Here is a 19456-nt window from a genome sequence, read left to right as displayed (position 1 = left end):
AGTTGTGAGTTTGCTATTTCATATATATATATATATATATATATATATATATATATATATATAAAAATTCTATGGCAAAATGAAACCCCTCATTTTGTTCCTTTTCAAATTAAATGTATTAAGTGTTACCACTTTATTCCAATCAAGATGACTTCAGGTGTGCCATATTAGCGTTCTAGTTGTTCTTTAGAACACTCTGGGACATTCTGTCATTGGGCTATAGTTGGGCTACATCTGGCTGATATCTGGGCTACATTTTGGCTCTTTTGTCTCTGGTGGCCATCTTGGGAGACTGCATATCAGAATTTCTTTAATGAAATATAAGAGGATTTGAGAAGTCACTCAAAATGTGCCCTAATTTTTCTTTCTTCAGCACTAATCATAATTTCTATGGCAAAACGAGCCCCCTCATTTTGTTCCTTTGCAAATTAAATGTTTTAAGTGTTAACACTTTATTCCAATCAAGATGACTTCAGGTGTGCCATACTTTTGTCATAAGTAAGACTGTTAGCGCTCTAGTTGTTCTTTAGAACACTCTGGGACATTCTGTCATTAGGCTATAGTTGGGCTACATCTGGCTGATATTTGGGCTACATTTGTTTTTTTTTGTCTCTGGTGGCCATCTTTGGGCTACATTGGGCTACATTTGGGCTCTAACATATATATAGCCCAATGTAGCCCAATATATATTTTTTCAGAGTTAATTTTCGTAAAAACCACTGGAGCATATATCTTGAGACATAGCAAAGGCACATCGGGGTACCAGTCCCTACAATTTTGCCAAGTTTGGTGGAAATCCATTCAGCCGTTCGGGCTAAAAGTGAGGTTGACCGCCCTATGGGAATTAACATGGGGAAAACACGTTTTGGGACCCCCTTTTATCTCAGGCCCCGCTTGATGAATCCCCCCCAAACTTTCAGGGAAGGACCGGAGCGCCGCGAGGCAAATGTGAGGAAATTTTCAGGCAGATTCCTCAACCGGCCTAAAAGTTATTCCCAATAGAATGTTGAGATTTTGCATTGAAAAAAATCCTAACTATAACTACCTACTGGCGACCGCCAGTAGGTAATAAATATATATATCATATATATATATACATACTGCTTGGCACTGAGTGGCTTCATAATTCTTTAGTAAAGCAACGCACATACTCTGCACCAAGGAGGCATTCCGTGGATGTTCCCAAGCAACTCCCATGGTTTTTGATGCATTCCCAGATTTACCGGAACCAGTAAACATGAGAATGCCCCCAAAAAGATGTGAGGTGATGCGTAACAAAGAGAAATATCTTTATTTCTCCTAGTTACTTTTTCTTTCTGTGTGTACTGCATTCTGCAGCTCGCAAAGAAAATTTGCCTCTCAGGATCGTTTTGTGCAGGAAGGTATCCCTTCCTGAAAAAAAAACCCTGTCTGCAATGCAGACACCGTTGCACCATGGTGCAAGGGTGCCTGAATTGCCACTAGGCTGCCAAAACATCACCAGCGCACTGACAAGGATAGGAATGCGGCACATAAAATAACATATGATGTATTACTGCCCTTTCCCTGCAACGCCACGCAGCAAGGTGACTTACTGTGCTGCATTGCGTTACTTTGCCATAAATATGGCCCAGAGTAGCTACCGCCCGAATAGTTTGATTTAAAGTGATGAACCAGCCAATGCATTCAGGATAGTTTTTGTTGTGAGCAATTTCCACACTGGTTTTCTTAACACGTATAACTGAATTCGTGTGCACAGTCTATTATTTTAATCACATTTATTGACCCCGTCTACTCTATCTCATCAACATATTTTTCATGTGTTTTCTTTGTCTCACAAGGACCTTAAATTGGAACCACCAGAAGAGGAAATTTCAGAAGGGAGTACAAAGTCTGTAAGTATGCCCGCTTTCAGGTTCGCATATTGTTTATTATATCTGATAACATATTTACCGATTTATCAGGTAAAGGGATGAACTTTCTAACTGAACATGTATTTTTGCTTTGATATGTTAGGCTCTTTGTAGGCCACAACAAGCACTCACACTTCCACATTACTGTTCAAGACAGTGGTCTTTTCCACATCATACAAAAATGTTATCAATATGGAATCGTGTACAGTAGAATTGTCTTGAACCTCCTACTCAACAGCTTAGTCCTTGAACATTTTCTGTATAAGGGAGAATCACAATGTTAGTACACTTAGTTTTGACATGTTAACATTGACAGTACGGAGATGGAGTGAGAGTGACTCTGTGACACACAGTGACCAAAATATTGCAACACAATGTGTTAGTCTCCCTCTTGCAACCGCTTTCTTATGATTATAGCTGCTGGCACTGTGTTACACCAACCAATAACCCTGCTCCCCACTGCCTTCAATTCAACACAAGCCACACACAGAGATAGCTCTCAGGGCTTCTGCAGCTGGGCAAAAAGACAATAAATCATCCATTAAAAGAGTAGTTTAAAAATCATACAAACATCATCTGTAGATCCCAAGCAGTTGCTCACCTGCCTACAGCCCACAGGCCTACCATAGATTAAACCTTTGGTGTGTATCTTCTGTACGAGGTTTACATCTCTAACCAGAGACAGATCTGTTATCTTGAGCCTTACATCAGCGTAGTGCAAGGGAAACTCAGTTCTATAGTGTTCCAACATATGATATCAGTGTAACCTGAGTGACAGTGCTGCTGTTATAAGAGCTAGGATGTAAGTTATTTGAGAACTGAGTTGAAGAACTTCTCTCTAACTTGCAGTCCTATTTAATCACTGAATCTTGAGTGATAACTCCGTTGTCAGAAGCGATCTCCTGTTCTTTCCTGTGTAATATGAGTGATAGCACTAATGTATGTCATTCACACCTGTAACATTTGATTAGCCTGAGGGTTTAAGGTGCACACTCATCTCTGTAACACGAGGCAGTGATCTTCTGTTTGAGGCTCATGGTGTACCATCTTTCAAGCCTGAGCGATTATCTCCTGCTGCAATAACTGTGTCACCAGAGAGGAGTTCTATCATCTGAAGAACAATTCTTAATTTGTAAAAGAATAAGTGCCAGAACCCAACGTTTTCTTCAAAAATCCACCATCAGCCCTGCCAAAGTTCGGGGTTGCCGAATACCAATACTGTTTATCTAGACGTGATTGCACTTTATGCTTCTTTAATCTAGCACCATGCCCCCACCACCCCTTTATCTAACTATTGCTGGTGCATTTTCACCACTGGAGGATCAAAATCAGAGGGGCCATAGTGGAAAAGTAAATTATCGACCAGTTCCCTGGGGACTAGCAAAAGGAGGACCATATAAATCAAGGTTAGAGGACCAGGAGGACCCTGTGAAGTAGGACTAGGAGCAAAACTAGGACCTCAAAGCCCATGATAAGTACCAAAACTGAAAACACTTGGAGGGCCAGTACCAAGAAGACCAGAAAGACTACGACCTCGAGGACTATGATCTGAGAAGTAGGAAGCATGGTCAGGTTTGGAAGTAAAAGTAGCTCTAACAAAAAAGGTTCATACCCTTCTCCGCTCGCTCACTCCTTTCATCAATCAATTTTCTGCCTCTCTCCTCCCTCTTAATACTCTATCTCTCTTCCCTCACACTCTCTTTTCTTCACCTCTATCTGCTTATGAACCCACTGTGACTGCTTCAATAAACCCTGGGTAGCTGGAGAAAGTGACAGAAGTGCCAGAGGTGAGTGTAGGCCTTAAAAAACAATCCATAATGATGCTAGACCTCCAGAGAAAGGTCTGATGAGATAAAAGGCTAGCCTGGCCTTGGCAGGAAGACCACCAGCATGAGGACCAGTTTAGAAGTAGGAACAGGAGAAACAGTTGGCAAAGTGACTTGAACCCTGGCCAATAAAAATATGTGGAGGACCTGGACCAAGAAGAGGAGGACCAGTCTGGCTTCCGATCGCACTGTAGCTCTGAGTCCATTAACCTACGTGCGCTAAATGGTTCCTGCCTGACCACAGATGAGGATGATCCCTGCCTACGGCTATTGCTGGACCTCTCATCTTCTTTTGACACAGTAGACTATACCACCCTCATAAGCATACTGGATTCTCAAACTGGATTGACCAGCAATGGTATTCACTGGGTCTCCTAATACCTTTCTAATTGACACCAGTGTGTTCAAATGAGCACAATCAGGTAAAAAAAGATCTGTATCTCTTGCGGAGGCCTTCAGGGCTGTATACTGTTTCCTGCCATTTTCAAACTAGACATGAAACCGTGTGATGTTCTACTTGCATATAACAGCAACAAGATTCACCTATATGCTGATAATACACACCTCTGCTTGACAGTCTCCTCTGCTTCCGACATTCAGTTCCTCAGACACTGTGTTTACATCCATACCTGCAGGTCAACCCAACCAAGACAGTATTCCTATTATTTGCCCGGAATATTAAACAAAATACAGTACAAACCTGGCTCAATTATATGAATCTTGGCTTTGAAGCCCAGTTTACACTGAATGCTAAATCACGTAGGTTCACCATGGACACCAACCTCATTATAAAGGAACACTTTGCCAAAATAAACCAGGATGGTTTGGTACAAGCTCTGTCTTCTAAAAAAAAAAAAGGTCAAACCATTTCTTCCAAAATGCAATTTCAGCACTGCTTTTCAAGCCCATGTACTCTTAAGTATAGATACACCATGGCCTCCCAGTCTCCATACTGGCACCCCTTAGGAGGATCCTACAAGCACGAGCAAGTCTCATCCAGGGCCTGAAAAACTTTGATCACATCATCCCTATTCTGATGGAACGTCATTTGCTCCTTTGCAGATCTGCACCATCTATAAATCAAGTTGCATCATTTACAAAGTTATCGCCACCAGCACCGCAATTTATCTTGCAGACAAGCTCACTATCATTGGTGGTTCTCAGCACACCGGCAGCCAGGACACCACCAGACTGCACACTAAGAAGTCCAAAAAAGAAAAAGAAAACACGAGACTTTTTTCATGTATGTACCCAGAATCTGGAACAACATCCCTGAATACATCAGCATCGCCCAAACGCTGCTCCAATTTAGAAAGAGTTGAAGACTCATCTGCTTACAAAACACTACATCACAATTCATTAACCATCTGCAAACCTCTCCTCTTACTCTTAATGATTGTCTTTGACTATGTACAGCATTCCCCTGCCTTTTGCACTATAGGAATGTCATATAGATGCATTTATTACAGTGGCCACATCTCCTTTAAATTATTCTTAGCTACCCTGTTTGACCACACTTCTTTACAAATACCCAATACTTTTCCGTTCACTTAATGTTCTGCTAACGCCTGTCCTGAAAAGCAGTCTCTTTGTTTCTAATTAAGACAACATGAACAGCTTTATTATCACATTTCCACCTTTTTGCCAAAGATAATATATAGGCTCATTGCGATTGGCTCCACCCTTCATGATCCTGCCCCATGTGAGTGGACACCATTTTTTGCAAAGTTTATGAAATTCCAAAGTAAGCGCCTGCATTTCCAGTGCTGACTTGATAAGAACCAAGAACACACATTACAGAAAGCAATAGGTTGTTAAAGTAAAGTTCAAGACTGGAAAACCATGTCCCTGATGACATGGGGTCATCATGTAATCTTAATACTGATCCCACCACATGAAATCACATGACATGGCATTTGGCTTGAGAATGGCCTCACAGAACACAACATGAAATGTGATTCATGAGAAGAAATCAAAAGAAGTGATTGCATGGCTTCTAGCCTAGATGAGTTCATAAGCTATAAAATACCATAAATAAGAGCTTTTATCACTGTGGCCAGCCTACATCTTTCTACTAGAGTTTCATTAACTTCAGTCAAAATTAAAGATATGCATTTATTTTGCACTACTTTTAGATTGGTGTTGGTAGTTCTCCTTCTGGTGCAGAAACTGGAATTTGCCAAGTAAAATCATAAGCGTACCCCTACCAAAAACAAAATAATGAATCTGCAGATTGCGAGAACATCCAAAGCCCACCATTCAAATAGGTAGGGCTGGCAAGCATGTCATCTGTTCCTGAATATGGGGCATACATCCAGTCAAAAGTCTTCAATTTCTGAATCTTTTTTAACCCTATTCAACTTTCATAAGGCAAGGTTTATAAGCTGATTGACTTGCTAAGTGGAAAAACTAGGAGGGCATTATTATGGCACCACCCAGTGAATCCTGTGATAGTTAAAATAAAGGCAGCCATTACGAAAAGATGGGCCACTCATTCAAGAAAAAACTACCCCTGCCGCTTCTCCAGTTGGACTCCCACTCCGTGCAGTAGATAATCACATTGGTCCTGTCACCCCAGGGACACGGCAGTCACATGAAGCAGGGCAGTCATAAATTGGGATTATTTTTTTTTTTTTTTTTTTTTTTTAAGGGGCTTGTAAAGCGCATGGTGACGCCATCACGGCGTGTCCCCGCGCTGTGGAGAAAAAGTCAGTGCCAAATAGAGGGTATTACAGGGAAAACAAATAGGTTTTTAAGCTTTTCCTGAAAGTGGTCTCAGATGAATGATTGATGGCCTTGCTATGGGTCCATGGCTGTGCAGAGGTCATACATTTTGTGCATAAAGGGCCCAATAAAGCCTGAATTTGTCCAACCAACCAGGAGTATTTTTTCCTGCACAAATGGGAACATTATCACACATTTATTCAGGAAATAGCCCAATCTAGCAGCACTGTCAGGCCAGGCTTACCCACCAGTGTAGGGTGTGAGAGGGTGTGAAAGGAGGAGGAACAGCAAAGAAATAGACGAAGGCTGGAACAGCGCACAAGAATGCCAATGGATTGTCATACATGTATACAGAAATGCTCCACTTCCATCATGGTGGTATGCAGGATGTACCATGACACTACAGATCCCGTTCAAGGATGCAAGGTTTAAAATCCGAAACAAGCTCAATTATCCTTCAAAACAACCCCCGTGTTTGCCAAATGAAGCCCAAAACAACCCCACATCATAATAAAGAATTATAAAGAACAATTAAAAAAACAAAAAATGTTTACCTGCCAATTACATTGTGGGCTGCAAAACGTTTGAATTTTTTTTTTAATGTCTGTAGCCAAAACCTAATTAGAGGTGTTGTTATCATGATTGTTCCTGCAGAATTAGAGAAATATGTTACCTAAGGCCATTCGTTTACTCATTAACATTTTTCCATTTCATAAACTTAGTCCTTTGCACTTAAATAAAATATTTGTCAACTTTCCTTAACATAAAGATGTCAATTAGGCAATACAAATATTTGGGAAGCCAAAAATGTAATCTGGTTGCTGAGAAATGTTAAATAAGCCATAGAAATAAGAACTGATCCAAGCATTATATATTTTATCTTTTTAATATTTTATTTAATGACATATATTATGTATGTGGTAATAGCCTAACCCTAAACTATCTAACTGAAAGATTACTAAGGGGTCGATTACGATGCCGTTCAGAAGGCCTCCGAATCGAATTCAGGATTTCCGAATCCGATTCCGAAGGCCTGTTTTCGACCGATTCTGAAACCATTCCGAATGAGCGATTACGAAGTTCGGAGTTTCTGAATCGGTTCCGAATCCGAACCGAACGACATTCGGAAGTCCGAGTTGTTCGGAGCCAAAACGTGTGTTTCTATAGGCCATGTTTCAGAACAACTTAGAAGCGTTCTAAACGAGCGATTACAATGACAGATTCCGACAGCACTTCCGAATCGATTGTTCCGAATTGGATCGGCTGTTGAAATCTGAATTTGGAGGCCCGTAGCAGGCCCCACTTCACCTGGGGCCTTCCGAATCGGGCCCGTGGGGGTACCCAAGGGACAGTCCTTTCAGACCATGCACGGTATGGCAGGCACCAAGTGGTGCTAGCCACATGGTGCACAATTTATTTTCCCCAGCCACCCCATTTTTCAATATGAGCCTGTGTATCCGCTTGGAACACAGACTCCTATTGAATTCAATGGGATTCTGACCAAATCGCATCCGGAAGATTACGGATGCATCGTAATTGGTCGCTCAGACTCCCCGGATCCGTGTCAGTCAGAAAGCATTCTCAGACTGATTTGACCCCTAAGTATTAAGCAGTCAGAGAGCTAAGGAGTTCTGATCTCCTATTGATAGTCATCTCACATATCAAACTTCCAAGCAGTTGGGGAGGGTGGGGGCGAAGGCCATATTCTTTGGACTTCTTTACCCTCTAACTCAAGGAAACTGGCCCCCTTGGAGACCTTTGAAGAAATGGCTGAAATCACATTTATTTTTGATACTCTAGCTGAAAAGTGCCATGGGGTGATATGTGCATTATTAATGTTATTATTCAATCATTCATCGATCGATCCATCTATGCGTTCATTCATTCACTTAATTGTTGACAGAGAAAAGATTCTGAAAAGTTGGTTTAGGTGGTGGGTCACATTCTTAGGTTCTGCATTAACTTGAGGCGAGATAAAGGGATCACTGTCAAACAAGAATGCCTGGATGCGTGCCTTTAACGGAGCAGGAGGAAGTCACTAGAACCTGGCCAAGTGAAAGGTCAGGGGATCCATTAGGCTCAGGAATAGGTTCCTGAGGCAGCGGCAATTGAGGTCATCCAGTGTTGAATATCTCTCAATTTCTTGATTTGTAAGGATCCTCAGAATTTTCATCTTACTTTGGGCAAATCTGTGTATTGTCTGTTTACATCTGGAAACTGATATCATGGGCTTCTATCATTTGAGCTAACTGTATCATACAGATGTTGTATAAGATTGATAAAATGTCTAAACCCTGAGGTAACTCAATGGTATTGATGTCAGAAAGGAAGACGCCTAGTTTTACATGCTAAATGAAACTGCTACAGAAGGATGTAAGTCATGCTAGGGCAGGTTCACTCACATATGCATGTGTATGTAAGTGATCGAGCATCACATTGCGACCAATGTTGTTGAAAGCCAACGTACCATTAATAACAGATTGCCACACCTATCAAACTTCAACTTTATTAAACTAAAGAAAGTTTGTTTCTACAAAGAAGAATGAAAGATGAGCAGAAAAGAACCTTGGTTGGAATTCTGCTCGAATTTGTCCTGAATATGGAGACATCATTGTATGCTGCTTTGTAAACAGTACTTTGGACAAGACTAGGAACTTGTCCATATTATTATTACATTCTTTATTTTAAGAGCTTTCCACAACCCTGAATGAGGCTGAAGCACTGGATCCCTCTTGTATTGCTTACAGTCATAAGAAAGGGGTAGTCCCAGGTCATCAATCCATATACTTAGAAGGAATGGTCAAGTCTCATCTGGGATCGAGGCATGAAATACGATAATAACAGTCATATATAGAAGAAAGCCACAGTCCATCTTCACATCTCTTAATCTTTAAGCAACAAATGTGCGGAACAGAAACACTAACTCACATTGGGAGCAGACTGGAGTCAAAGTCCCTAGTTCACATTGGCCCAAACTTAGACTGTACAGCTGTACACGCACATGGAGCAGCGTAATTTAGAGCACACCCCTCTATACGCAAATGATGTACTCAATGTGTGTTTAACTGTATTAATCAGTGTGTGTTGGACCTGGCCCTTTTGGCAGGTGCACCCCGAAACTGTTTGCTTTTTCCTAGCCAGTTTCTGGAAGCTGGTGTTGGTGATTTTAGGCCTCTGCACACTTTTTCACTGTGGTACAGTGTAAAGTGTGTGAGCTGTCTGTGTATGTGTGGTGAGTGACCTGCCCTCCCATAGGAATGAATTGGGAATATGAATGACCATGGTAGTTTCTGATGTGTGGGGAGTGCAGGGGGCGAGTTTGGTATGTGCGAACTCGTGAGATTGTATGCTGCGCAATGGTATATGCGGCATGATTGTGTCTAGTGTAGAAGTGCCACTTCTAGAAGTTGGCATATTTGTGTAATTTGTGTAGGGGCTGTGTCCCCTTCCAAAATGTTCTTGTTTCAGACTTGAATTCTGCCTGGGGCGTGCTGCTGCTTGGGCCCAGGGGAAGGCTTGCCTCCCTGGGCCCTGCCCAGACCCTGGATGTTTGATGGACCCTGCGTTGGGACCCCTCTGCTTTGCCTGGGGGACTGGAGGACTTTTCCTTGCTGATGAGCTGGTTTCTCCAAATCTTGTCCCTAGGACTTGTGCTGTCTTGTATGCCCTTAGCGCTAGGGAGCGCTTTATTTTTATGCTAGCGCCTGGGAGCGCTGTTTATTCTCCTTAACGGTTGGGAGCGCTTTATTTTAGCTGGACTGTGTGGTTCCTGAGCGCTTTATTCGTATTTCTAGCGCTGAGAGCGCTGCAATTGCCCCAGCGCCTGGGAGCGCGTATTTTAACTATGCCCGTATATCCGACCTTCTTTTATAATAGAGGAGCTGGTGCCCACCCGGCATTTGCTGCTCTGTTCCCCTGCCGCAGAGAGCCCGAAGAAGCCTGCACCTGGCCACTGTAGCACGACCAGGAAGTCAGGCACAATTCCGAGGGACATGGGCGGGGCTTCCCAGACGGAAGGAAGCCCCGCAAGAGAGGAAGCGAGGAGGAGAGGCTGGCCGTATCCTGGCCGCCCGCGGCTCGGGGCTCCGGTGAAGTAGGGAGAGCCCTGGGGCCGCCAGCAGAAAAGAGCCTGTGTTGCCGGGCTCCCGTGTGCTGGAGGGAGCCCCGGTCGAGGAGTCAGCCTTCTACCAAGTCCCGGTCCCGAGATCGGGGACAGGGCGAAGCCTGGTGCGCAGCCACCGAGAAGCCGCGCCGAAGAGACCGGTGAGTGGTTCCCGGTATTGGTAGTGGCAGAAGGGGGGCGTCGGGGCACTTGTGATGCAGAACCCGGGAGAGGCTCTTGGGCATTTGTGGATTCAGAGTCCCCCGAGCAGGGACTCCAACGTTCCGGGCATTCTTTGTGTTAAAGAGCCCACGAGAGGCTCTGAGGGCATTATGTTGTTCTTGAACCCTGAGAGGCTCCATCCAGGCGGCATTTCTTTGTTAGAGCCGCGAAGGCTCCCCGGGGACATTTGTGATTAAGAGCCCAGTGAGGCTCCGACCTGGGGCATTGTTGATTTTGGGGAATCACTGACAGAATTTCGACTACAGAAATATCGAACTACAAGAATATCGAGTCAACAATATCGAGGGCAAAAATATCGACATCCTATCTACAACATGGTAAGTACAAAAATATCGAGAAAAAAAATATCGATGTAAAAAATATCGATGTTAAAAATATCGTTTTTTTTTAAATATATAAATGTAAAATTAAGTCTATAAGATTAATAAATAAAATAAACATATTTAAAAGTATCTAATAATGTTTAAAAGTAATAAATGGAAAGGGGCGACCATTCGGTCCCCCCGAACGTATGGCGGAGTACCACGATCCCCCCGGGAAGCCATTTTTGGGCGGGCGGCGAGCCTCGGCTGGTATGCCCGAAGCGGCGTAGCCGGGGCGCGCTTTTTCCCGCCCTAGAGTGGGCTGGCCTAGACACTGACGCGGCCGGCCACGCCCTAGGGGCAGGCAGGGGCGGGTTTACGCCCGCCCTGAAGACGGATAAAAGGAGCAGCAAGCCAAGAACGCATCCTCTTGTTCCTGTGCTCTGAAGCTGCACCTCCTCGCTGCACGTGAGCTCGAGACGGAACGAAGAGCCAATTTTGAGCGTGGTAATCTTTCTTGTTTGTCTTACAGATACTCTATTGGAGAATGCCTAAGAAAGTGGGAAAGCGAATGACTACCGACCAGATGCTGCGTATTCTTATAAAAGAGGTGACCGACCTAAAGAAGCGAATGGCGGATAAAGACGGGGAAGGGGGACCGAAACGTCCTTTGGCAGGAGCAGCTCCGGGAGGAAAAGGCAAGAGGCCCAGAAGGGGAGCAGCTGGGGGAGACATCCCGGTTCCCTGTACCCCACTCGAAGAGCCGACTCCGGTTCCGGCAGAGGGGAATCCGATTCCCGTGGTGGTCACCCCCGTGTCCGGGGAGGATATGCCGCCCGAGCTGGCAGCACAATTGGCAGCGTGGTTGGGTAAAGGTAGCGAGGGCGCCACGGCTGACGACGCACGGGTATTGATGAAGCAACTGCGTGAAACGAGGGAGGCGGCGAAGACAACACCGCCAGTCGCAGATACAGCTTCCGGTTCAGGTAAGCGGCCATTGCCGATTGCGAGGGATGAATCTGCACCTTCACGAAGGGAAAAGTTGGGTCAACATGTCCCTCTGGCTATTAAGGAAAAGATATGGGCAGATGAGTATATAAACATCTTCTCGTTGCTTACCGATCATTATGAGATGGAGCATGTTAAGAGCCAAAAGGAGCTCATGCATCCGAGTGTTTGGCGCGCAAAGATGGCCGCCTTTAAGGTAAATGAAAACATTGGCACTTGGGGCAGAGCGTGGGGGATTTTTACATCCATCATGGGCGAACGTAGGCCCGAGTTGCTGTCCGAATTGCCGATTTATCAGTCACGGATCATGGGGTATTCTGTATCATATGGGGGCAATCAATGGTTCTGTTACGATAACATTTTCAGAAAAGCGAAAGAACATGATAAAAACTTAACTTGGGATTGTTACGATTCGGTGTCATGGTCAAAAATGGAGGATACTGGTATGTTGAAATTGCCATTGGTAGGGAGTAGCGTGGGTGAATCCTCCCGCCAATATGCTGGGGCGCCCTTTCGATCAGATACGAGTAATGACTACCACTCAAGGCCGAACTGCACCACAGGAAAAAGGGGGATTTGTTGGAACTTTAACAGGGGTAAATGTACGAGGCCCCAGGGGTCATGCAAATTCAGGCACGAATGTGGTGGGTGCGGGCAACCATCCCATCCTGAGTCCATGTGCAGAGCCAAAACGGGTGATAACGGGGGTAGAGGAGGCGCCAAACAGGTCTAAAATAGTCCGAGGGGCGCCTTTACCTACTCCGATTGATACCCTGGCAATGATTCCCTGGCTCAGCGAATACCCGGATCACGCCTCCGCTGGGGTGTTGCGGAACGGGTTTTCATATGGCTTCCGCATCCCAGTGGGGGAGTTTCGGGGTGTAGCGAATTGTAAAAACCAAGTATCGGTCTTGCAACATACGACCGTGGTACAGGAGAAGATTGGGAAGGAGGTTACTCGAGGTCGAGTCGCCGGTCCATTTAATGTGCCACCAGTTGCTAACTTTGTTTGTTCCCCTTTAGGGGTGGTCCCCAAGAAGGACCCGGGTGAGTTTCGGCTGATACATAATTTATCAGCCCCACGTGGTCTTTCCGTAAACGATGCGATAGACCCGGAAGTGTGTTCGGTGCGGTACGCATCCTTCGATGAGGCCGTAGCCATACTGAATCGCCTAGGGCCCGGTGCGCTGATGGCAAAATCTGATATCGAGTCAGCGTTCCGGTTGCTCCCGGTACATCCAGACGATCAGCGTCTTCTTGGTTTCATGTTTCAGGGTCACTATTACATGGATAGGTGTATGCCAATGGGATGTTCTATATCTTGTGCCTATTTTGAAAAGTTCAGTTGTTTCCTGCAATGGGTCTTCACGAAGAAGACGGGGTTTCAACATGTTATGCATTACCTCGATGACTTTTTGTTTCTGGGGGCAGCCGGGGATCCGGAATGTGGTCAGGCTTTGAATGCATTTTGTGTCTTGATGAATCAATTTGGTGTGCCATTGGCACCAGGTAAGGCTGTGGGTCCCTCGACTTGCCTCGAGTTTCTGGGGATCGAGCTCGACTCTGAGGAAGGTTGTTTTCGTTTACCAGGAGACAAAGTGTCAAGATTCAGGGCATGCCTGGAAACATGTATTAGTGAGTCTAAGGTTAAGCTGCATCAATTACAACAATTGGTGGGACAGTTGAATTTTGCTCTAAGAGTAATACCGATGGCCCGCCCCTTTTCCCGCTCGATCGCTCAAGCCATGGTCGGCCTGAAGGAGGGTCATCATCGCACGAGGCTCTCGGCAGAGGTTCGCCAGGACATGCGCATTTGGTTGGCATTTCTGGCGGATTTCAATGGTCGAATTGTCTGGAGCAAACCGGCGGTGTCCTCTGATGAGCTGGGGCTGTGGACGGATTCGGCAGGGAGCATTGGTTTTGGTGCCATATTCGGCACACAATGGTCGGCTCAAAGATGGCCGTCATGGTGGCATGAGGGTGGGCTGACATGTAACATTGCTTTTCTTGAACTATTTCCCATTCTGGTGGCCCTGAAAACTTGGCCCGAGGGGTTCAGAGATCACTCTGTGGTGTTTTGGTCTGATAACATGACCGTGGTGGAATGTATCAATAGCCAGGCGGCACGATGCAAATGGATTCTGAGACTGCTCAAAGAAATTGTGTTATTGTGTATGCAATTGAATGTGCTATTTAGGGCAAGACATGTGCCGGGGGTGAGGAATCAAGCGGCTGACGCGCTTTCTCGTTTTCGTATGCAGGCCTTCTGGGGTTTTCTGCCCACAGCGGACCCGGTGGCGGCACCCTTTCCCGAAGCTCTCTGGTCTCTCAGTGCCCCGAACTACGAAACCTCGTGGGAGAGAGTTTAGCACCCAGGACGAGGAAGGCATATGAAGGGGCGTTCCGTTCCTATTGGGCCTTTTTGGGGGCTGCTAGAGGGGAGCTTTGGGGCCAGGAGGAGTTGGTTGTAAAATTCCTGCTGTCTTTACGTCAGGCAGGCAAATCAGTGGCTACGGCCCAGAGGCATCGGGCCGCCATTTCCTTTGTGGCTAGGGCTTATGGGATCCAGGACCCGACAGCGTCTTTTGTTGTGCAAAAAGCGCTACGTGGGTGGCAACGCCTTGAGGGTCGCAGAGTAGATGAAAGGCGCCCGATAGGTCTGGATAGGCTGGCCCTGTTATTATCTGTACTCCCTGCAACCTGTTCATCCCAGTACGAAACAGTGTTATTCCGAGCCGCTTTTACGCTGGCATTCCATGGGGCTATGCGGGTAAGCGAACTAGTGGCAAGGAACAAGCAGGATGTGATGGGGGGACTGTGCCGAGAGCACGTTCAGGTTAGAGGGGAGACAATGACTGTCTCGTTTGTCAGGTCCAAGACCGATCAGGGTGCGATGGGGGACTGCATAATCATACGAAGGATTCCCGGGTCCTCCATGTGCCCGGTGAGTTGCGTAGAGGAATATTTAGCGCAGAGGGTGGCATCATGGGGGGGGACCTTGTTGAGACACGCTGACGCCACCCCACTGACGAGGTTTCAGTTTCAGCGGGTGCTTGCGATGTCGATTTCCGCTGCGGGCTTGAACCCCGGCGAGTTTGGGACCCATTCCTTTTGGATAGGGGCTGCTACAGAGGCTACAGCCAGGGGTCTGAATGCTGAACAAGTTAAACGTGTGGGGCGTTGGTCCTCCAACTGTTATAAAAGGTATGTGCGGTTGCACATGTTGTGAAGCTGTAATGATGTACTCACGCTTCTTGTTTTGTTTGGTTTTCAGTTGCGCAAGCCTACGAGGCGGGGCGGACTATGCAGTCGACCCAACACCGGGCCAGCGGTCAGACATCACCGGCTGTGAAAAAGGAGGTGTGGGTCGTGGGCCACTCATACGTGAGGCGTGCCGCGGACGTATTCAAAACAGGTGACATGATTCACATGGCTGGGGAATACGGGTACAGTGTGTCCTTCTACGGAAAGGGCGGGCTCTGTATTGACCAGTTTCAATCTTTTTTCGAGGGTTTGTTAGGGCGGACGAGGTCACCGCCGTCTATAGTCATAGTACATCTTGGGGGAAACGATTTGGTGACCACTGGTAGACGACTTCTTCTTGAGGCAATGCTTTCCACTGTAAGTTGGTTAGCGAGAAGAGTTCCAGGGTGCACAATTGCATGGTCCCATATGATCCCACGGAAAGTGTGGCGGGGGGCTCTTTCGGTTTCTGCCCTGAATCATTCAGTGAGAAAAATTAATAATAAAGTGAGTAGATTGTTCCGTTCAAGTACACTGCATTCTATTTCGCATGGTTGTATTAAAGGAGACAGTATGTATTTGGGGGATGGTGTTCATTTGTCCCGGGTGGGGAACGAGTTACTCATAGGAGACCTGATAGCTTGGCTAAAGACTTTAAGACATGACCTTTAGGTAGGAGTGTTGTGGGGGGGCCCGGATAGCCGGTCAACTATCCGGCCTGTGGCGGTAATGTCATGATCGGTGAGCAGTAATTGGAAGATCCCTATGAGTGGGCGTCACCCATTACGGATGGGAGCGCTCGAGGGAGGTGGCCATTGGCCCCTCAACGGGGAGGCGGTCCCTTCTAAGGATGGGCCGCCAGAAGGAAAGGAAAGGCGGTCAAGGCCCCTTCCTGGGTAGGAGGGGCTACAGCCCCCTCCTGGGGAATTTCCCGGGGCCAGGACATCTGCGACGGCAGATGTGGTAAGTTGTGTGGGGTTTGGGAGGGGGTCTACGCTACCTTCTAGATACCTCACACGAGTCTTCGGACGACCTTTAAGTGGCGTCGAGTTTATTGGGGCCCCCGTCAAGTCAAGGGAAATTGGTAGTTGCACTTGAGGTACACCTCTGTGCGGTCGCCCCTCACAAGTGAGGGGGATATTTATGGTTTAGGGATCTTGACACCGGTTACGACCTTGCCGTTGGCCCTTAAACGTTAGGATGTACAATTTCAAAATTTCAAGTTAATGTTTGGTAGGATGTTAGTTCGGCTAGGAGAACCTTTTGTATTAGAAAATGTTAAGGTTAGCCAAACATCGCAATGTGGTAATGAAATTGTACATAATATGAAACTGTTATTTTATGTTTTAATTTTGTTTCATATTTTAATAAATACGGCCGGGAGGGTCACTCCCTCCCGTCTTCCAAAAGTTCAGAACTGTTTCCGGTTTCCCATCCTTGGGGAGTGTGTTGAGAGGGGTTGGCGGGTATCTCAGCCATATGGAAAGGGGCGACCATTCGGTCCCCCCGAACGTATGGCGGAGTACCACGATCCCCCCGGGAAGCCATTTTTGGGCGGGCGGCGAGCCTCGGCTGGTATGCCCGAAGCGGCGTAGCCGGGGCGCGCTTTTTCCCGCCCTAGAGTGGGCTGGCCTAGACACTGACGCGGCCGGCCACGCCCTAGGGGCAGGCAGGGGCGGGTTTACGCCCGCCCTGAAGACGGATAAAAGGAGCAGCAAGCCAAGAACGCATCCTCTTGTTCCTGTGCTCTGAAGCTGCACCTCCTCGCTGCACGTGAGCTCGAGACGGAACGAAGAGCCAATTTTGACCCACCCACCAGCCCCTGAGGACAGCATGTGGTTTTGAATAAAGTGTGATGTGTTAACGCTAATTCTTGCAGGTGGTGATGATTATCGTGATAACTTTGATTATGCAATAAAGAATGGTCAATTCATAGTATGTTTTCAAATAAAGTAATTCTGCACTAGTTTGAGCCGTAATCTCGCTTGTTGATAAGCTGTAATTGTTACTGTCCTTTAGTAATTTAGTCATTTTAGTAATTTAGCTAGAATTGTCGTATTTATTTTGGTCGGGCGGTAAGGTCATGATCGGTGAGCAGTAATTGGAAGATCCCTATGAGTGGGCGTCACCCATTACGGATGGGAGCGCTCGAGGGAGGTGGCCATTGGCCCCTCAACGGGGAGGCGGTCCCTTCTAAGGATGGGCCGCCGGAAGGAAAGGAAAGGCGGTCAAGGCCCCTTCCTGGGTAGGAGGGGCTACAGCCCCCTCCTGGGGAATTTCCCGGGGCCAGGACATCTGCGACGGCAGATGTGGTAAGTTGTGTGGGGTTTGGGAGGGGGTCTACGCTACCTTCTAGATACCTCACACGAGTCTTCGGACGACCTTTAAGTGGCGTCGAGTTTATTGGGGCCCCCGTCAAGTCAAGGGAAATTGGTAGTTGCACTTGAGGTACACCTCTGTGCGGTCGCCCCTCACAAGTGAGGGGGATATTTATGGTTTAGGGATCTTGACACCGGTTACGACCTTGCCGTTGGCCCTTAAACGTTAGGATGTACAATTTCAAAATTTCAAGTTAATGTTTGGTAGGATGTTAGTTCGGCTAGGAGAACCTTTTGTATTAGAAAATGTTAAGGTTAGCCAAACATCGCAATGTGGTAATGAAATTGTACATAATATGAAACTGTTATTTTATGTTTTAATTTTGTTTCATATTTTAATAAATACGGCCGGGAGGGTCACTCCCTCCCGTCTTCCAAAAGTTCAGAACTGTTTCCGGTTTCCCATCCTTGGGGAGTGTGTTGAGAGGGGGTGGCGGGTATCTCAGCCATATAATACATATATATTAAGAATACATTAATTAAATATATACAGTAAATATGTAATAGATATGCACTGAACAATAAGTATTAATAATTATTTTACGAATTTATAAATTAATGAAATATATTCTAATTTACTAACACATTTACAAACATAAAAGAGTAACATAAATAAAATGTAAGTAATATAAAAAATAAAATAAACATTTGATATTTTAACAATTAATTAAATAAAACGTTGGATAGCGTAAGGGTAAAAATTTCTATTCCTACTCCAGAGAGTGCAACAGTAGGGAAAACTGACCCTGAACTCAAAAAACACCCCTTTACCCAAGAACTGAAACTGACCCTGAACCCTAAAAATACCCCTTTACCCAAAAACTGAAAACTGACCCTGAACCCAAAAAATACCCCTTTACCCAAGAACTGAAAACTGACCCTGAACCCTAAAAATACCCCTTTACCCAAAAACTGAAAACTGACCCTGAACCCTAAAAATAACCCTTTACCCAAAAACTGAAAACTGACCCTAAACCCTCAAAATACCCCTTTACCCAAAAACTGAAAACTGACCCTGAACCCTAAAAAAAACCCTTTACCCAAGAACTGAAAACTGACCCTGAACCCTAAAAATACCCCTTTACCCAAAAACTGAAAACTGACCCTGAACCCAAAAAATACCCCTTTACCCAAAAACTGAAAACTGACCCTGAACACTAAAAATACCCCTTTACCCAAAAACTGAAAACTGACCCTGAACACTAAAAATACCCCTTTACTCAAAAACTGAAAACTGACCCTGAACCCAAAAAATACCCCTTTACCCAAGAACTGAAAACTGACCCTGAACCCAAAAAATACCCCTTTACCCAAGAACTGAAAACTGACCCTGAACCCTAAAAAAAACCCTTTACCCAAAAACTCAAAACTGACCCTGAACACTAAAAATACCCCTTTACCCAAAAACCCAAAACTGACCCTGAACCCAAAAAATACTCCTTTACCCAAACTTAATTAATATTATTTAATTAGCAATTAATTATTAATGAACAATAACAAATAAAGTAAATATATTAGCATAGTAGCTGTAATTAATATAATTTAATAATTAATATTATTTTTCCCCAATTAATTAATTAACAGTAACTAAAAATTATATATAAATAAATTACTCTAATTAATGTAACTAATTAATATTATTTAATTACCAATTAATTAATAATTTTAAATATGTACAAAATTATAATAATTAATTAACTAATTAATATTAATTATTTCCCAATAAATTAAATATAAA

The 19456-nt window shown here is 45.2% G+C and overlaps 1 protein-coding gene across 1 annotated transcript in view; it reads left to right on the top strand.

Moving 5' to 3' along the window:
* LOC147666408 (N-terminal EF-hand calcium-binding protein 1-like) overlaps positions 1 to 19456 on the top strand; it is an 816258-nt gene that overhangs the window by 680333 nt on the left and 116469 nt on the right. Inside the window, exon 7 of the mRNA XM_086949081.1 lies at positions 1821 to 1874. Coding sequence (XP_086805207.1) covers positions 1821 to 1874 — 54 coding nt within the window. The remainder of the gene's footprint in view (positions 1 to 1820; positions 1875 to 19456) is intronic.

This window comes from Lissotriton vulgaris, unplaced genomic scaffold, assembly GCF_964263255.1.
Source record: "Lissotriton vulgaris unplaced genomic scaffold, aLisVul1.2 SCAFFOLD_727, whole genome shotgun sequence".
Classification (NCBI taxonomy): domain Eukaryota; kingdom Metazoa; phylum Chordata; class Amphibia; order Caudata; family Salamandridae; genus Lissotriton; species Lissotriton vulgaris.
This window is presented reverse-complemented; position numbering and strand designations above follow the sequence as displayed.